Raw genomic sequence first — 19259 nt, 5'->3', positions numbered from 1 at the left:
CATGCCGTTGTAAGGACTAGGAAGCCTGACCGAGGATGCAGGGTGCAGAAGTAAGGACCGGCGGCCATGGATTACCGGACTGGACCAGGACAGCGAATATCGAATTCCTCTTCTTTAGTGCTCATGTGTTGGCGAGTTCAGATTTCCATGGATTGTATAGACCGGTTGATGCTCTGGAGATGGCCATTGTATTGCGTATTCAGAAGCACGGCAACGTCATGACGCAGCAGTGGAATAAACAGATGGTAAAAGTTGGTTACAAAAGATTAAACAGTCATTGACTCCTGCACTCGACATGCAGAGCGCAGTATATACAGGGCAAGGTACGTTAGGGAATGGCTATAAAGAACATTATGATCTCTCAACAGCACTGACTTCAATGCAACAGGAAAGCTATCATTTCCCATAAAGATTATGATTTATGCCAGCGTCACTGAACCAGCTACACATTCCTGTCCTGCCAACTATCACCTCTCCACTTATTAGCACTGTCTTACAGCAACCACCCAAAAACATGTTCTGCAGAATACCACATAATACCATCTGCTACACAACAGACTATAATTATAAGACATGCCAAACAAAGGAGCAGAACAGTATTATGAACAACTGGAAACAATTATCCACAAGACCCAGATTACATTCATTACTTGTGCAGGAAAGGCGATTCCGGCTACTACATAGGAAAGGATTCTTTATGGCTAGAGCGGCAGACTGACCGCAAGAGGTAGTAACGGCAAACACTATATCCGCATTTATAGGAAGGCTGGAGGCCCTAACGTAGCGATAGAGAACGTATAACTGGTGGAGAAAGGTTGGACTTGGTGGACCTGTGTAATATCAGTTACGGGACCAATTAGGAGTCATTTTCCCCTGAATTCCCCATAGGCATGAATGTTTGTTTTAATGAGAAGAAAGACACTGCCATATAGCTTCCATCTCCCATGAAAAAAAAAAAAAAAGGATTGGGCATGTTGAAGTCCAACATGCCTAATCCTCCATTTCTGCGATCAGGGAAGAGTTGGTTGGCCCCATACACATTTGATCATTGGTAAATCTCAACAAAATCATCAGAATAGGCCAAATTTCATCTAATCCATCAGGCAGGAGTGTAGTGTGTTACATACAGCATCAGTGACTTTATACTTAAATAATACATAAATTCTAGCGGACCAGTCACAATCCATGAATAAGTATTTTTTATTCACCTGGTGTAAATGCTGCTGTTCTCCTGAATCCAGCGTTGGTTTTCATTTGTTCCTTCGCCTCTCCGTTCCTGAGATATGGCCCTGTACATGAATTTAGTCTTATCGTCCAACTAGGCGTGGTCATATCCATGGGAAGTTGAGGACCGCACCCACTTGACTAAGACTAGATTTATCTACAAGGAAGAGGCAGCCATATCTCTGGAAAGGAGAGGCGCAGGAACGAAAGAAAAACATCGCCGGATTCAGGAGAACAGCGGCATTTACACAAAGTGTTAATATACACTGCTCAAAAATATAAAGGGGACATTCACATAACACATCCTAGATCTGAATGAATGAAATATTCTCATTGAATACTTTGTTCTGTATAAAGGTGAATGTGCTGACAACAAAATCACACAAAAATCATCAATGGAAATCAAATTTATTAACCAATGGAGGCCTGGATTTGGAGTCACCCCCAAAATTAAAGTGGAAAAACACTACAGGCTGATCCAACTTTGATGTAATGTCCTTAAAACAAATCAAAATAAGGTTCAGTATTGTATGTGGCCTCCATGTGCCTGTATGACCTCTCTACAACGCCTGGGCATGCTCCTGATGAGGTTGCGGATGGTCTCCTGTGGGATCTCCTCCCAGACCTGGACTAAAGCATCCGCCAACTCCTGGACAGTCTGTGGTGCAACGTGACGTTGGTGGATGGAGCGAGACATGATGTCCCAGATGTGCTCAATCGCATTCAGGTCTGGGGAACGGGTGGGCCAGTCCATAGCTTCAATGCCTTCATCTTGCAGGAACTGCTGACAAACTCCAGCCACATGAGGTCTGGCATTGTCCTGCATTAGGAGGAACCCAGGGCCAACCGCACCAGCATATGGTCTCACAAGGGGTCTGAGGATCTCATCTCGGTACCTAATGGCAGTCAGGGCTGTGCGGCCCTCCAAAGAAATGCCACCCCACACCATTACTGACTCACATCCAAACCGGTCATGCTGAAGGATGTTGCAGGCAGCAGATCGCTCTCCACGGCGTCTCCAGACTCTGTCACGTCTGTCTCACGTGCTCAGTGTGAACCTGCTTTCATCTGTGAAGAGCACAGGGTGCCAGTGGCGACTTTGCCAATCCTGGTGTTCTGTGGCAAATGCCAAGCGTCCTGCACGGTGTAGGGCTGTGAGCACAACCCCCATCTGTGGACGTCGGGCCCTCATACCACCCTCATGGAGTCGGTTTATAACACATGCACATTTGTGGCCTGCTGGAGGTCATTTTGCAGGGCTCTGGCAGTGCTCCTCCTGTTTCTCCTTGCACAAAGGCGGAGGTAGCGGTCCTTCTGCTGGGTTGTTGTCCTCTTACGGCCCCCTCCACGTCTCCTGGTGTACTGGCCTGTCTCCTGGTAGTGCCTCCAGCCTCTGGACACTACGCTGACAGACACAGCAAACCTTCTTGCCACAGCTCGCATTGATGTGCCATCCTGGATGAGCTGCACTACCTGAGCAACTTCTGTGGGTTGTAGAGTCCGTCTCATGCTACCACGAGTGTGAAAGCACAACCAACATTCATAAGTGACCAAAGCATCAGTCAGAAAGCATTGGTACTGAGATGTGGTCTGTGGTCCCCACCTGCAGAACCACTCCTTTATTGAGGGTGTCTTGATAATTGCCAATAATTTCCATCTATTGTCTATTCCATTTGCACAACAGCATGTGAAATTGATTGTCAATCAGTGTTGCTTCCTAAGTGGACAGTTTGATTTCACAGAAGTTTGATTTACTTGGAGTTATATTCTGTTGTTTAAGTGTTCCCTTTATTTTTCTGAGCAGTGTATATGGCAGGTACTCTTTACAAGTTCTGATAGTCCAGCATCTTCCTGAATGTGGAATCGGCCAGAACAGGATTTTTTTTTTTTTTTTTTTTTTTGGGGGGGGGGGGGGGGGGTAGAAAATTGGACTCTTGTGTCTATATCCAGAATTTTTGCTTTCTTTAGAGCTAAGCTTATCAGAAGAAATGATCCTGTATGTCCGCGCACCATCACAATGCAATTTTCATGTCAGTCAGTGACCAGACACTCCGTATTTGACCAGTCTGGCTGCACCAAAAAGAGATCCCCAAGTCTAGTAGTGAGAAGGAAGGAGCAGCTGTGTGCTGTTATACGTCCTACCCCTGAGTCAGCATGTGTAACTATTAATACGCATACGTTCGCTATATGTCAGAACGAGCTTGCCTTGGGCGAGGCGAGAACCTGGAAATAGGATGACTATGGGTTTTATAATAACCCTTTACTGCCTCGTGTTCCGCCCATCACAAGGAGCATCGATGAAGGTGAAGGGTGGTGGCAACTCCTCGTTATTCTGTCTTGCTGTGAGAGGGGAGAAAGAGCAGCTTCATTTAAAGAGTACCTAGACCTTTCTAATATTATTTACACATTTCATTGCCCCAATAATTGAAAAGAGATCTGGATCTTGAGAACCCCCCCCCACTGATCGATCAAAACCCACCTCTAGAGGCGCGCCACTCAGAAGAGAACACACCGCCCCTAGTCGAGCATGCATGCCACCCCTGGTTTACTGTCTTCATTTCTTTCCATGGGGAGTGTTGTGGGCATGCTTTGAAGTGATGTCGACCGAACACGAAGTGTCAGTCTATTTATGAGGCTCAGAGTGAAAACTGCAAGTTTTTAGGGTTTTTTTTTTTTTCTTTCTTTGAATATTCTTTATATTGAAATTTTGATATAAAAACAGAATAATTTAAAAAAATATTCAAAAACTAAATAAACTGTTGACATAATCCCCTCTCCCACGTGACGAGTTCATGATCATTCCTGATACCTGGAAGATCAAACGCGCGTTGCGGCAGGTGTGTGGGGTCCTATCGTCATCGGCAGCGCTCACGCCCCTTTAACTAACAATTCTGAGGACACGAATTTTAAAATGCCCTAAAATGGGAATTCTCATAGTCTTCCCTCATGATTTACTAACTGCCTAAGAATGCCGGTGTGTGCGCTCACAAGTTAGTTTAGGAAACTTCCTGGATTTTCAGCGCTCGCTCATGAGTCGCTCAGTAGTAGCTGGTGCACGTCTGTATCAAGCCTTAACATCTCTATAGTTTAGCTAATGATTCATTAAAATGCAAGTTTGGCTGAATTGACATTTTTCAGCAGACTCAGCAAAATTAAAACCTACTAAGGATTCGCTCGCTTAATTTTAACAGTTTTGCCAACGATTTTGTTGTGCGGGGACAGTAATTTTCGCCGCCCGTTATTTACAACCTACTGTGAAAGGCAGATCGGGAAATCATCAGTAGGACTTTGCAGCACCTGAAATTAAAGGGGTATTCCCAGCTCATAGAAGAGATGGAAGGTCGCTAGGTCACACCAGCGTACTGTGATCGGTGGGGGCTGCGACCAATCCTGACAAGTGAGCAGGGAAACCTTAGAAGAGGCAAAATGGCAAGTCAGCCGGACCCCACCAATCTTTTTAAGCACATTTTTTTTTTCCAATACCCTTTGCCCCAATGATCAGATCAGTCATTACCAGGTTTGTTGACTGCAATAGGTAGACAGTATGCAGAGTCATAAAACCACAGCGCCCCACACTGTGCTGGCCGTTCTCCGCTACTGCAGCTCATCTTTCATTGAAGTAAAAAGGATCTAAACTACAATAACTGAGAAGGACCACAACAACAATCTGGTATTAATGGCCTACCCTGAGGATACGTCATCAATATCCAAGTCCTGGAAGTCCCTTTACAGCAGATCGGTCACCAGATTTCACAATAGAAACTGCATACATTATTAAAAAGACATCTTAGACCGGATGGGGATGCTGTACTTAACGGTGAAAATCCGTATCAGAAGTTTAAATTCAATCTAGCCTTATTGAGAAATCTAGGAACCAGGGCACAAGGCGTCCTCCTTTTGGCAATTTTAGTGGTACAGAAAAATCACAACGATTCAGCAGCACAGGGCCTCTATCAAGCCATAAAAAAAGAGAGATGTGCACTTTTTTATTGCTTGATAAAGGCCCTGCACGGCCAAAACGTTGTGATTTTTTTATACGTTGTGTTTTTTTATACCAATAAAGTTACCAAAAGGAGGACGTCTGGTGCCCTGGATTTCTCTGTATTGTTACAAACTTGTGGAGGGTTGCACCAAGAGTGCACGGACAACAGAGTGGTGCACGGGACTCATCTATTCTAACCTTACTGAGAGCTCCTTGGTACGGTAATTGGTGCTTATTTAGTAGTTCGCACCATTACATTGACATCTCCTCAGTGTCCCTCCTCCCTGCTGCTGCTGAATCTCTGCCTACAGAGCCTGATTACCATCTCCTCAGTGTCCCTCCTCCCTGCTGCTGAATCTCTACCCACCAGGCCCGATTACCATCTCCTCAGCATTCCTCCTCCCTACTTCTGCTAAATCTCTGCCCATCAAGCCTGATTACCACCTCCTCAGCATCCCTCCTCCCTGCTGCTGTTGAATCTCTACCCACTGGGCCCTATTAACATCTCCTCAGCGTCCCTCCTCCCTGCTGCTGCTGAATCTCTGCCCACAGAGCCTGATTAACATCTTCTCAGCGTCCCGCCTCACTGTAGAGATCCCAAACTGCTCAGTACAAGCTGCTGCAGTCAGGCTGGTTGAACAAAAACTGAATTCACTTTGACCCATGAGCTGTTTCGTTCTGCTGGACTCCTAAACATTCTCATTTTAATATTAGGATCACACAGACATTTTTTTAACATGGACTTTCAGAGTAAGTACACCAGCATCATCGGGTCTAAGCAACGTATTTAATAGAATAGATTGAAAAACACTACCATGCTAAGCTGAGTCAAGCTATGGCAAAACTGATTGATAAATTGGGCTATTAAACTGCCCAGCACTTCCCGGAACCAGAACTCGGGGCTTATGAACGGCATCAGATAATGCAGCCCCCTGATATCATACTTACACTTCAGCTTCACTTTACAAGAATGAGATCAGAGCAGCGCAGCACGGGTGACCTGGCATCACAGATCTCATACTCCTTGGCACGGAAGGCAATGATCTCACAGCGAATAACAGGTCACTGCAGTATAATGTGCCGGCGGAGCATAATAACACCCGATCTACATAAGTGGGTTAGCCGAGCTTCCGGGCACAGGTGATCGCTGTGGTGGTGGATGGGTGGGAGGGGGTCACTGCGGCTGAACGTGACAAGTGCTGGATTATATGTGCCCTAGATTTCACCAGGCGCCTCCAGAGAGTAACGTCCCCAAGTCGCCTGCATCTATATATAACTACTACATCCATCATCCGCCGGTCACAGGAGGTCGGAAAAGCTATATACGAGTCCAGTCATCTAAATATATCCATGCTAGGCACGAATGAATGAATAAAAAAATAAAATTAAAAAAAAACATCAATTTTTGACCCACTTCACGTACCAAACTCGCCCATTCAATTCAATGCGTCCACTAAAAGAAAAAAAAAAAAAACAGAGCACAGATCTACATGTTGGAGAAACTCTAAATTTTTTTTATTATTTTTTTTTGTATACAAAGAAAAAAAAAAAAAGATGCTACATTGATGGTAAAAATGGACAAGCTAACCAAAAATGTATAAAAACTGGATCTAGTACACAAATGAAAAAACATTTAAAAAAAACAATGGACGTCTTAACGAGGTTTAAGATGAAAATCTACCTGGCAAAATTTTAGCACTTGATCCTTTTGTTCTCAAGGAGATAAGCTCGGACTGGCAATGCTCGGGACTGGCCGGCGGCTATTCCAAGCATTGCTATGCGATTGTCGTCTGTTTTATACGGTCGTCTGACTGAGCACGAACACTAATTTCACAAATCAGTCGAAGATTCTGCTCCCAGCTGTCGGCTCTCCCTTCGCACAGTGTTCGGGATAATAGGAGGGAGAGGGTTGTGCACAAATCTCCAGGGAAGAAAGTATCTACAGTTGCAAGGAGGGCAGAGAAAACATTGCTATACGTATGGAGGAAATCGCATGAAGAGAAAATAAGTGCAGGATAGAAGCTGTGCCATTTAGGAGCTAATGAAAACAGTAGAGACACACAGAGCTCACATCCAGCCTATATTACTGAGAGAGACACACAGAGCTCAGGTCCAGCCTAAATTACTGAGAGAGACACACAGAGCTCACATCCAGCCTAAATTACTGAGAAAGCCACACAGAGCTCACATCCAGCCTATATTACTGAGAGCCACACAGAGTTCACTAGTTATGTTGCTTATGACTGTTGTATATGAACCTCTGAATTGTAAAGCGCTGCGGAATATGTTGGAGAAATATAAATAAAGATTATTATTATTATCCAGCCTATATTATTGAAAGAGCCACAAAGAGATCACATCCAGCCTATATTACTGAGAGAGACACACAGAGCTCACATCCAGCCTAAATTACTGAGAGACACACAGCGCTCACATCCAGCCTAAATTACTGAGAGAGACACACAGAGCTCACATCCAGCCTAGATTACTGAGAGAGACACACAGCGCTCACATCCAGCCTAAATTACTGAGAGAGCAACACAGAGCTCACATCCAGCCTAAATTACTGAGAGAGCAACACAGCGCTCACATCCAGCCTAAATTACTGAGAGACACACAAAGCTCACATCCATTCTAAATTACTGAGAGAGACACACAAAGCTCACATCCAGCATAAATTACTGAGAGAGACAAAGCTCACATCCAGCATAAATTACTGAGAGAGACAAACAAAGCTCACATCCAGCCTAAATTACTGAGAGAGCAACACAGAGCTCACATCCAGCCTAAATTACTGAGAGAGCAACACAGAGCTCACATCCAGCCTAGATTACTGAGAGAGACACACAGAGCTCACATCCAACCTAAATTACTGAGAGAGCAACACAGAGCTCACATCCAGGCTAAATTACTGAGAGAGCCACACATCCAGCTCACACCCAGAGCTCACATCCAGCCTAAATTACTGAGAGAGCAACACAGAGCTCACATCCAGGCTATATTACTGAGAAAGCCACACAGATATCACATCCAGCCTAAATTACTGAGAGAGCAACACAGAGCTCACATCCAGCATAAATTACTGAGAGAGCCACACAGAACTCACATCCAGCATAAATTACTGAGAGAGCCACACAGAACTCACATCCAGCTTAAATTACTGAGAGAGCCACACAGAACTCACATCCAGCTTAAATTACTGAGAGAGCCACACAGAGCTCACATCCAGCCTAGATTACTGAGAGAGACACACAAGAGCTCACATCCAGCCTAAATTACTGAGAGAGACACACAAAGCTCACATCCAACCTAAATTCCTGAGAGAGCAACACAGAGCTCACATCCAGGCTGTATTACTGAGAGAGCCACACATCCAGCTCACCTCCAGAGCTCACATCCAGCCTAAATTACTGAGAGAAACACACAAGAGCTCACATCCAGCCTAAATTACTGAGAGAGACACACAAGAGCTCACATCCAGCCTAAATTACTGAGACACACAGAGCTCACATCCAGCCTAGATTACTGAGAGAGAAACACAAGAGCTCACATCCAGCCTAAATTACTGAGAGAGACACACAAAGCTCACATCCAACCTAAATTCCTGAGAGAGACACACAAAGCGCACATCCAACCTAAATTCCTGAGAGAGCAACACAGAGCTCACATCCAGGCTATATTACTGAGAGAGCCACACATCCAGCTCACCTCCAGAGCTCACATCCAGCCTAAATTACTGAGAGAGACACACAAGAGCTCACATCCAGCCTAAATTACTGAGAGAGACACACAAGAGCTCACATCCAACCTAAATTACTGAGAGAGCAACACAGAGCTCACATCCAGGCTATATTACTGAGAGAGTCACACATCCAGCTCACCTCCAGAGCTCACATCCAGCCTAAATTACTGAGAGAGACACACAAGAGCTCACATCCAGCCTAAATTACTGAGAGAGACACACAAGAGCTCACATCCAACCTAAATTACTGAGAGAGCAACACAGAGCTCACATCCAGGCTATATTATTGAGAGAGCCACACATCCAGCTCACCTCCAGAGCTCACATCCAGCCTAAATTACTGAGAGAGCCACACAGAGCTCACATCCAGCCTATATTACTGAGAGAGCCACACAGAGCTCACATCCAGCCTAAATTACTGAGAGAGCCACACAGAGCTCACATCCAGCCTAAATTACTGAGAGAGCCACACAGAGCTCACATCCAGCCTATATTACTGAGAGAGACACACAGAGCTCACTAGCTATGTTGCTTATGACTGTTGTATATGAACCTCTGAATTGTAAAGCGCTGCGGAATATGTTGGAGCTATATAAATAAAGATTATTATCCAGCCTATATTATTGAAAGAGCAACAAAGAGCTCACATCAAGACTATATTACTGAGAGAGCCACACAGAGCTCACATCCAGCCTAAATTACTGAGAGACACACAGAGCTCACATCCAGCCTAGATTACTGAGAGAGACACACAAGAGCTCACATCCAGCCTAAATTACTGAGAGAGACACACAAGAGCTCACATCCAGCCTAAATTACTGAGAGAGCCACACATCCAGTTCACCTCCAGAGCTCACATCCAGGCTATATTACTGAAAAAGCCACACAGAGCTCACATCCAGCCTAAATTACTGAGAGAGCAACACAGAGCTCACATCCAGCCTAAATTACTGAGAGACCCACACAGATATTACATCCAGCCTAAATTACTGAGAGACCCGCACATATATCACATCCAGCCTAAATTACTGAGAGAGACGCTCTCACAAAAGTAAAGATCTGAAACTTGGATCATAGCTCACATCCAGGCTATATTACTGAGAGAGCCACACAGAGCTCACTAGCTATGTTGCTTATGACTGTTGTGTATGAACTTCTGAATTGAAAAGCGCTGCGGAATATGTTGGAGCTATATAAATAAAGATTATTATTATTATCCAGCCTATATTATTGAAAGAGCCACAAAGAGCTCACATCCAGCCTATATTACTGAGAGAGACACACAGAGCTCACATCCAGCCTATATTACTGAGAGAGACACACAGAGCTCACATTCAGCCTATTTTACTGAGAGAGACGCTCTCACAAGAGTAAAGATCTGAAACTTGGATCAGGGCACAAGCTACATATTAGGGGTCAGAGAATAAATGAAGGAACACAAATTGCAGGCTAAAAATTTGTGCAATTTTATTAACAAAAGGTAACCACTAAAATATGTAAAATAATTTTTACATACACTAGTAAAATTTATGAGTTAAGGGGGGGGGGGGGGGGGTCATCAGTTCAGGGTCCCCATCTCTTAAAGTTAAGAGCGGTTGGAAAGAGCATCTCCATTTCTGAAGGACTGGTCCTGTCCTGCATTGTACAGACAACTGATCATTCTGAATGGACACTTCGCTTTCCCTGCGGGGGGCGCTGCACAGAAATTACAAATTTACTGCCAAATTTCCCCACAGATTACAGCAGATCGTTGGGGGGAGGGGGCACTTTGCGGTCTTCCTAATGTTAGGGGACTCTTCTAACAAGCAGGGATTGTAGAAAGGAGAACCCCTCTACCACAGCTGCACACACAGACTGGTCACCTATCACCTTGTTCTGCGGGAGAAGCTTATGTTATAGCAGAGCAGATAACATGGTCTCAGATTACAGACCCAGTGCTATGCTATGTATGCCTGTATTGGGAGGGGGAGGAGGAGATTATCACTGCACACTTCTAAAATATCGAAAATACATTTGAGAAAAAAAAAAAAAACTGCTGTAAACTGTGCCCAAAAAAACCTTGTAGCAAGGTGAATCCCTTTACCCCAAAATAAAAAAAAAAAAAACGAAAAAAAAAAAAAACACTGATTACATTGTAAATTTATTTTAACAGATTTTCGCCCTTACTGATTTATAATTTTTTACACTTATTTTTTTTACCATCTAATATTCCAGAATATCTGCTAATCCAGCAATAATCAGGGCCTATTGATGCTGAATTAAAAAAAAAAAAAAATGTACAGCGGGTTACAAAATTATTGTACGTTTTAAAAACTTTTTAATTTATTTATTTTACATTTTCCAGGACTATTACAAATTTAGGAGAAAGTTACTAAAGTGCAAATGGATGGCAGATACGGGGAAAAAAGTAATATTATATTATATACATACATACACACTGTATGTACTGCTACAATCCCATCATAAGGTTCATGAATGGATAAATTGTTAAAAATGGCACAAATTGAGCCAAATTAAAAAATATATATATTTTTTTAATTTGGCTCAATTTGTGCCATTTTTAACAATTTATCCATTCATGAACCTTATGATGGGATTGTAGCTGTCCCAATTTATAGCACCTTGATGATATATTATTCCCTTCATGGACGTTGATTTACAGGATATGCCATAAACGTCTTAAAGGATTATTCCCACCTTCATACATGGGTATATTGTCGGATAGAGCTTGGAATTACAAGCAGTTTTGCAATTTATTGCTTTTTAAAATTTTCAGCCATTCTTGAGATATTAACACTTTTTCTTCTGTTTATAGCTCGTTGCCTTGGAGACCGACCACCACTGCTAGACAGCAGAACATGAACAGTGCTACAGACTCTTTTCCGTTGTACTTGTAAGCGCTGAACTGAAGATGGCCAGGACTGCTGGAGTGCGCTGATATCGCTTAATCCCAGCCAGCTCCAGATCAATGCTTACAAGTTAAGACAGCAGCGGTGGTCGGTCTCCTAGGCAACGAACTCTAAACAAAACTAATATCTCAAGAACAGTTACAAATTTTAAAAAAAGCAGTAATTACAAACATGATTGTTTTTACAAGCTCTATCCAACAACATCCATGTATGAAGATGGGAATAACGCTATAAAGATGCGCGTCCCACAGCTGATGCCGAGAAGGATCAGTAATGTATGTACACAGTGACTGCACCAGCAGAATAGTGAGTGCAGCTCTGGAGTATAATACAGGATGTAACTCAGGATCAGTAATGTATGCACACAGTGACTGCACCAGCAGAATAGTGAGTGCAGCTCTGGAGTATAATACAGGATGTAACTCAGCATCAGTACGGGATCAGTAATGTATGTACACAGTGACTGCACCAGCAGAATAGTGAGTGCAGCTCTGGAGTATAATACAGGATGTAACTCAGGATCAGTAATGTATGCACACAGTGACTGCACCAGCAGAATAGTGAGTGCAGCTCTGGAGTATAATACAGGATGTAACTCAGCATCAGTACGGGATCAGTAATGTATGTACACAGTGACTGCACCAGCAGAATAGTGAGTGCAGCTCTGGAGTATAATACAGGATGTAACTCAGGATCAGTAATGTATGCACACAGTGACTGCACCAGCAGAATAGTGAGTGCAGCTCTGGAGTATAATACAGGATGTAACTCAGCATCAGTACGGGATCAGTAATGTATGTACACAGTGACTGCACCAGCAGAATAGTGAGTGCAGCTCTGGAGTATAATACAGGATGTAACTCAGGATCAGTAATGTATGTACACAGTGACTACACCAGCAGAATAGTGAGTGCAGCTCTGGAGTATAATACATGATGTAACTCAGCATCAGTACGGGATCAGTAATGTATGTACCCAGTGACTGCACCAGCAGAATAGTGAGTGCAGCTCTGGAGTATAATACAGGATGTAACTCAGGATCAGTGCAGGATAAGTAATGTAATGTATGTACCCAGTGACTGCACCAGCAGAATAGTGAGTGCAGCTCTGCAGTATAATACAGGATGTAACTCAGGATCAGTACAGGATAAGTAATGTATGTATACAGTGACTGCACCAGCAGAATAGTGAGTGCAGCTCTGGGGTATAATAAAGGAGGTAACTCAGGATCAGTAATGTAATGTATGTACACAGTGACTGCACCAGCAGAATAGTGAGTGCAGCTCTGGGGTATAATACAGGATGTAACTCAGGATCAGTAATGTAATGTATGTACACAGTGACTGCACCAGCAGAATAGTGAGTGCAGCTCTGGGGTATAATACAAGATGTAACTCAGGATCAGTAATGTAATGTATTTACACAGTGACTGCACCAGCAGAATAGTGAGTGCAGCTCTGGGGTATAATACAGGATGTAACTCAGGATCAGTAATGTAATGTATGTACACAGTGACTGCACCAGCAGAATAGTGAGTGCAGCTCTGGGGTATAATACAGGATGTAACTCAGGATCAGTACAGGATCAGTAATGTAATGTATGTACACAGTGACTGCACCAGCAGAATAGTGAGTGCAGCTCTGGAGTATAATACAGGATGTAACTCAGGATGAGTACAGGATCAGTAATGTAATGTATGTACACAGTGACTGCACCAGCAGAATAGTGAGTGCAGCTCTGGGGTATAATACAGGATGTAACTCAGGATCAGTACAGGATCAGTAATGTAATGTATGTACACAGTGACTGCACCAGCAGAATAGTGAGTGCAGCTCTCGAGAATAATACAGGATGTAACTCAGGATGAGTACAGGATGAGTAATGTATGTACACAGTGACTGCACCAGCAGAATAGTGAGTGCAGCTCTGGAGTATAATACAGGAGGTAACTCAGGATCAGTAATTTAATGTATGTACACAGTGACTGCACCAGCAGAATAGTGAGTGCAGCTCTGGAGTATAATACAGGCTGTAACTCAGGATCAGTACAGGATCAGTAATGTATGTACACAGTGACTGCACCAGCAGAATAGTGAGTGCAGCTCTGGAGTATAATACAGGATGTAACTCAGGATCAGTACAGGATCAGTAATGTAATGTATGTACACAGTGACTGCACCAGCAGAATAGTGAGTGCAGCTCTGGAGTATAATACAGGATGTAACTCAGGATCAGTAATGTATGTACACAGTGACTACACCAGCAGAACAGTGAGTGCAGCTCTGGAGTATAATACAGGATGTAACTCAGGATCAGTAATGTAATGTATGTACACAGTGACTGCACCAGCAGAACAGTGAGTGCAGCTCTGGAGTATAATACAGGATGTAACTCAGGATCAGTAATGTATGTACACAGTGACTGCACCAGCAGAACAGTGAGTGCAGCTCTGGGGCACAGGACAGGTAGCACACCATGATTCCCTGTGCTGGCTGCACGGATAGTTGCACTCTGCTGCTGCGGCTTGCTCTCTATTACACAGGCGCTGTACATATGGGACACAAGATCAATAAGCTTCCTGGTACCACCTGACGGGGCCCCCAGGGTCCAGTCCTCCGGCAGCAGCTCTGCACCTACCTTGGGTTTGTACAGCCACTTTCTGAACCGGTTCATCATTCCTCCGAGGCTGCGCGGCTGCTGGATGTCACTGATCCCCCGGGGATTGTCCCCTTCTCCTGCCGGCGGGTCCTGGTGCTCCTCTGAGATTCCGGGTGTCAGTCCCCCCAGCCCCAGGAGCTGACCCGAGGCCGGCTGTGCGCTGTATTCCGAGCAGCAGTGAGGGCTCCGCTGACAACCCCAATACAGTCACCATCCCAAGCGAGCAGCGCCACTCTGACACGACCGCGCATGCGCGCCGGCTACTTGGAGCCTAAGCACCTAGCACCACTCCGCCCCAAGCCGCGTCCCAGCAACCAATCAGCAGAAGGAGGCGGAGACATATTTTAATTACCTCTGCCCAGTGCGGCTTTCTTGGTCGCCATTTTTAAACCGGGCAGACGTTACGTTTCACGACTGAAACAGAAAAAAGCAGCGTCTTGTCACGTGATGAAAATAAAAATCTAATCCAGTCCAAGCAGTTAAATATAAAAAAAAAAAATCTTTCATCAATTTACGAAAAATACATTATGCGTAGACGGCATCCGGAGTTGCTCTAATCTCTTTGAAAGATAGTGAGACAGCGAGGAAACACTGAAGTCTTTTGCCAGATTCAAAGATGGCCGCCGTAGACGCAAGGGCGGAGCCTAATACGCCCCTCCCACCTCCTGAATCCATATGTATACACACACTGCCCCCATGAGATGCTCATACTGGGACGTGGAGATGTTTCCCATAAGATGACGTGTGCGGCGGAGCTGGAAATAGAAGTCATTATCATCCCTGTGTACGAGAAAGAAAGGCGCCATCCTCAGTGACAGCGCTGTGGTTGTGCCGTCACACGCCGGCCATGATAGTGATACCGGGCATACGTGTAATTACCGGCACGCCGTCAGGCCATATGCAAGAGCTATGTAAAAAAAAAATATCTGTGCAAAAGATTTAAGCAGGTGTGGAAAAAATGCTACAAAGCAGCGAGAACAATTTCATAAATCAAAGTGTTAATAGTTTATTTTTATCAATAAACAAAATACAAAGTGAAAAGAGAAAATTAAATCATCGCTATGTGGTGACCGCCCGTCGCCTTCATCGCTTCTTCTCGGTACTTGTCACTTGTTTTTGAAGGAACAGAGATTGTTCCAAACATCTTGGAGAACTGACCACAGATCATGTGTGGATGTCTCAAAGCTGTGACTGAAGCAGCGCTGGAGACACACCCTTCCCCCGTGACTGTAACTCGCTCTGCATTGGGGCCGGCTGTCAGTCAGCGCCGCGGACGCGGTTACAGCTGCCGCTCTCAATACTCAGAGCAATGACTGAACCGGCGCTGCCCCTGTGACTGAAACCAGAGCAGTGGCGGGAGAATAATGTTCATTTTCTCCACGCAATGTTCTGCTACATGCAGACGCCGGGCAGCATTATAACACTATTAACCTGCAGATTAGCCCTATACACTGTGTTCCAAATTATTATGCAAAAAGTGTTTAGGAGTGATAAGGTAAGAATTTTTTTGTTTGTCAGTTAAACTCATTGATGGTGATGTGTGTCAGGGCTCTTTATATCACTGTAAGCAATAGCAGACACCTGTGCTAGATAGTTTGGCAGGTGTGTCCAATGAAAGGCAAGACTACTTAAGAAGGTTGTCCCACATTATTAAGCAGCCTACATTTTCTGCCAAAATGGGAAAGAAAAAGGATGTGTCGGCTGCTGAGAAGCAACAAATTGTGGAGTGTTTAGGTCAAGGCATGACTACAATCAACATTGCCAAGACACTTCATCGTGATCATCGCACAATTAAGAAGTATGTAGCTGACTCACAGTACACACGTGTGCGTTCTGATAAGGGAAAATTGAGGACTCTTTCCTACAGGCAATTACGTCAGGTTAAAAGAGCAGCGGCAAAAAAGCCTTGTCATAGCAGCAGACAAGTTTTTGAAGCTGCTGGTGCCTCCAGCGTCCCCCGAACAACAAGATGCAGGGTCCTTCAGAGGTTTGCAGCTGTGCATACGCCATCCTGTCGACCTCCTCTATCCACTGCACACAAGCAGAAACGGCTCCAGTGGGCCAAACAATACATGAAGACTGACTTCAAAACTGTTTTGTTCACCGATGAGTGCCGTGCAACGCTCGATGGTCCAGATGGATGGAGTGGAGGATGGCTGGTTGATGGACACCCCATGCAAACACGGCTACGGCGCCAACAAGGAGGAGGTGGAGTAATGTTTTGGGCTGGAATCATGGGGAGAGAGTTTGTCGGCCCCTTTAGGATCCCTGAAGGGGTAAAGATGAACTCCATATTGTATGTTGAGTTTCTCAAACAGCACTTCCTTCCATGGTTCAAGAAGAAGAACCGTGTATTCCACAGCAAGATCATTTTCATGCATGATAATGCCCCGTCTCATGCTGCACATAACACATCATCAAAAGGAGTGTCTATGATGGCGGGAGGCAGTTCACATCTAAGCAACTGCTCTGGGAGGGTATTCTGTCCTCATGCAAAACAATTGAAGCAGAAACCATCCAAAACCTGACAAATTCAATGGACGAGAGAGTTCAGAAGCTCCTTTCGAACAAGGGGTCCTATGTGCAAATGTAACATCACCTAGAATAAAGTTTTGAGTTGAAAACGGTTTGATTTCAGTTTGTAATAACCTGCTAATGTTTATAATTTCAAAAATGACCATTTTTTTGTTCTTTATTAAAATGAAAAGGTTGAAAACTCTGCTGTGCATAATAATTTGGAACATGCATTTTGAGTGCAGTTTGAGTGTTTTATTTTTTAAAAAATATCCTGTTATCATAGGCAGTTTGTACAAAAACCTTTCAATTGTACTCGAATAGTTATTTGACTGGAAAATTACAATGACTGCAATTCATATAGGTAATTTGGGAAAATCTGAGAAAATATTATTTGCATAATAATTTGGAACACAGTGTATTTGCAGGTTAGTTGCGTTTTTTTCTGGTGACAGGTTCCCTTTAATGACTTTGGTTGGATGTTTGGGGTCGTTGTCCGGCTGCAGAATACATTTGGAGCTGATCAGACACTTCCATGATGGAGAAGCATTTGCCTGTATTTCTCAGCATTGAGGACCCCAATAAGTGGGCAACGCTGAGTGCCGTAAACTCAATGGTCAGTCGAGGAAACTTAGATAAAAGACACATTGGGCCCGAATAGCAGAGCTTTCACGCCAGTATTCTGTAGTAAAATCTTTGGAAAGGCGCAACTCAGAGTAGCGCCAAAATTTAGGGATTTTCTTATACAGTTTATCAAATGTAGGCAAAGGCATATCTGCCAGGGGGAGGCAGAAAGAGCACGCTTTTGGCCTCCGTCTAGTGGGGGCCTAGTTCAACACTCCAGTATACGTGTATATATAGTGCACAGACACCGTGTGCATCCAGCCTTGCACTGTGTAGGTCCTCTCATGCCACCAAAACTGTCCTGATCCACTAAAAGCATGGACTCCACCAGGCCAATTGCTCAGCCTGCTTGGATGGTGAGTTTTAGATCTCCCAAAAACAAATATAGACGTTCCCAGACGGCATGCACAGGGTCCCCATTCTCAAGAAACATGGTGGGAGCCATATCGTGGATTTGTCATGCATGTTCCAGATGCTCTCCATATACTACACTATTGTTTCCAACTTTCCAACTCAAGAATAGATGAAGCCCAAAAAAAAAAGCTCAAACCAAGGCTATACTTTGATATTTGAAACTAATGTCTCCATGATTTTCAGGGGGCTCTCTACCCCGATGGAGACACGAAATGAGATCTGAACCTGGAGTAGGCTATACTTTGGCATCTGTCACACTTAGGCTGCCATGTTAATGTTAAAAAAGTGTTCAACTTGCAGTAAAAACTTTTTTACTCTATTTTAGAGGACGGAATAGTGTGGTCCAGAGCACTGCACTATATCATATATATTTTTGTAATTGTAATGACCTATACTGGTCACACTGTGAAGGGAACAGCAGTCAGACCCTGGGCTGCTCACCCCTGAACAGCAAGCGTGTCTGGTGCCGATGTGTCATACAGTGATGTCCAGGGTAAAATCTCTCTTCAGTGATGATAGATTTCTATATTAGAGATAGGAGATGATAGTTGGTGCTCATAAAGTTCTATGAAAAGGGGAGGGAGGAGCTAGAAGCAGAACACCCCATCCATTTACATAGAACTTTATGAGCACCAACTATCATCTCTTATCTCAGTAATATAGAATTCTGTCATTACCGAAGACAGGTTTTACCTGGGAACTCAGAATTTTCTGAATGAATGATCAGTCCAGGAGGAGGAAGAAGCAGATTTCTCTGATAAGATATTTTACCAATGTTTCTTATTTTCACGTGTACTATTGATTTATGTATTAAAAATTAAAACAACTGTTTTAACAACTGAAGCCCTGTTATGTGTAGCACAAGCGATCAGAGGATCACAGCTTCAAGTCTCTTAATGAGACTATTGAAGCAAGGAAAAGTAAAAAAAAATTTTTTAAAAATGTTAAAAAAACTAAAAAAATATAACAGTTCAATCACCCCCCTTTTGCCCCATTTAAAATAAAACAATAAAAAAAATCAAAAACACAAAGGTGCATCTCACTAAATTAGAATATCATCAAAAAGTTAATTTATTTCAGTTCTTCAATACGAAAGTGAAACTCCTATATTATATAGAGTCATTACAAACAGAGTGATCTATTTCATGTGTTTATTTCTGTTAATGTTGATGATTATGGCTTACAGCCAATG

At 43.7% G+C, this 19259-nt stretch overlaps 1 protein-coding gene across 3 annotated transcripts in view; it reads right to left on the bottom strand.

The window, feature by feature from the left end:
- The window catches only part of ZFYVE28 (zinc finger FYVE-type containing 28), a 163635-nt gene extending 148853 nt beyond the window's left edge, over positions 1-14782 (bottom strand). For all 3 annotated transcript variants that reach the window (XM_073648967.1, XM_073648975.1, XM_073648982.1), the window contains exon 1: positions 14495-14782. In XM_073648967.1, coding sequence (XP_073505068.1) covers positions 14495-14533 — 39 coding nt within the window. In that variant the 5' untranslated portion in view covers positions 14534-14782. The remainder of the gene's footprint in view (positions 1-14494) is intronic.
- Between the last annotated feature and the right edge of the window lie 4477 nt (positions 14783-19259).

The sequence above is a fragment of the Phyllobates terribilis genome, unplaced genomic scaffold (genome assembly GCF_046119375.1).
Source record: "Phyllobates terribilis strain yellow unplaced genomic scaffold, ASM4611937v1 Scaffold_1__5_contigs__length_1240528914, whole genome shotgun sequence".
Lineage (NCBI taxonomy): Eukaryota > Metazoa > Chordata > Amphibia > Anura > Dendrobatidae > Phyllobates > Phyllobates terribilis.
This window is presented reverse-complemented; position numbering and strand designations above follow the sequence as displayed.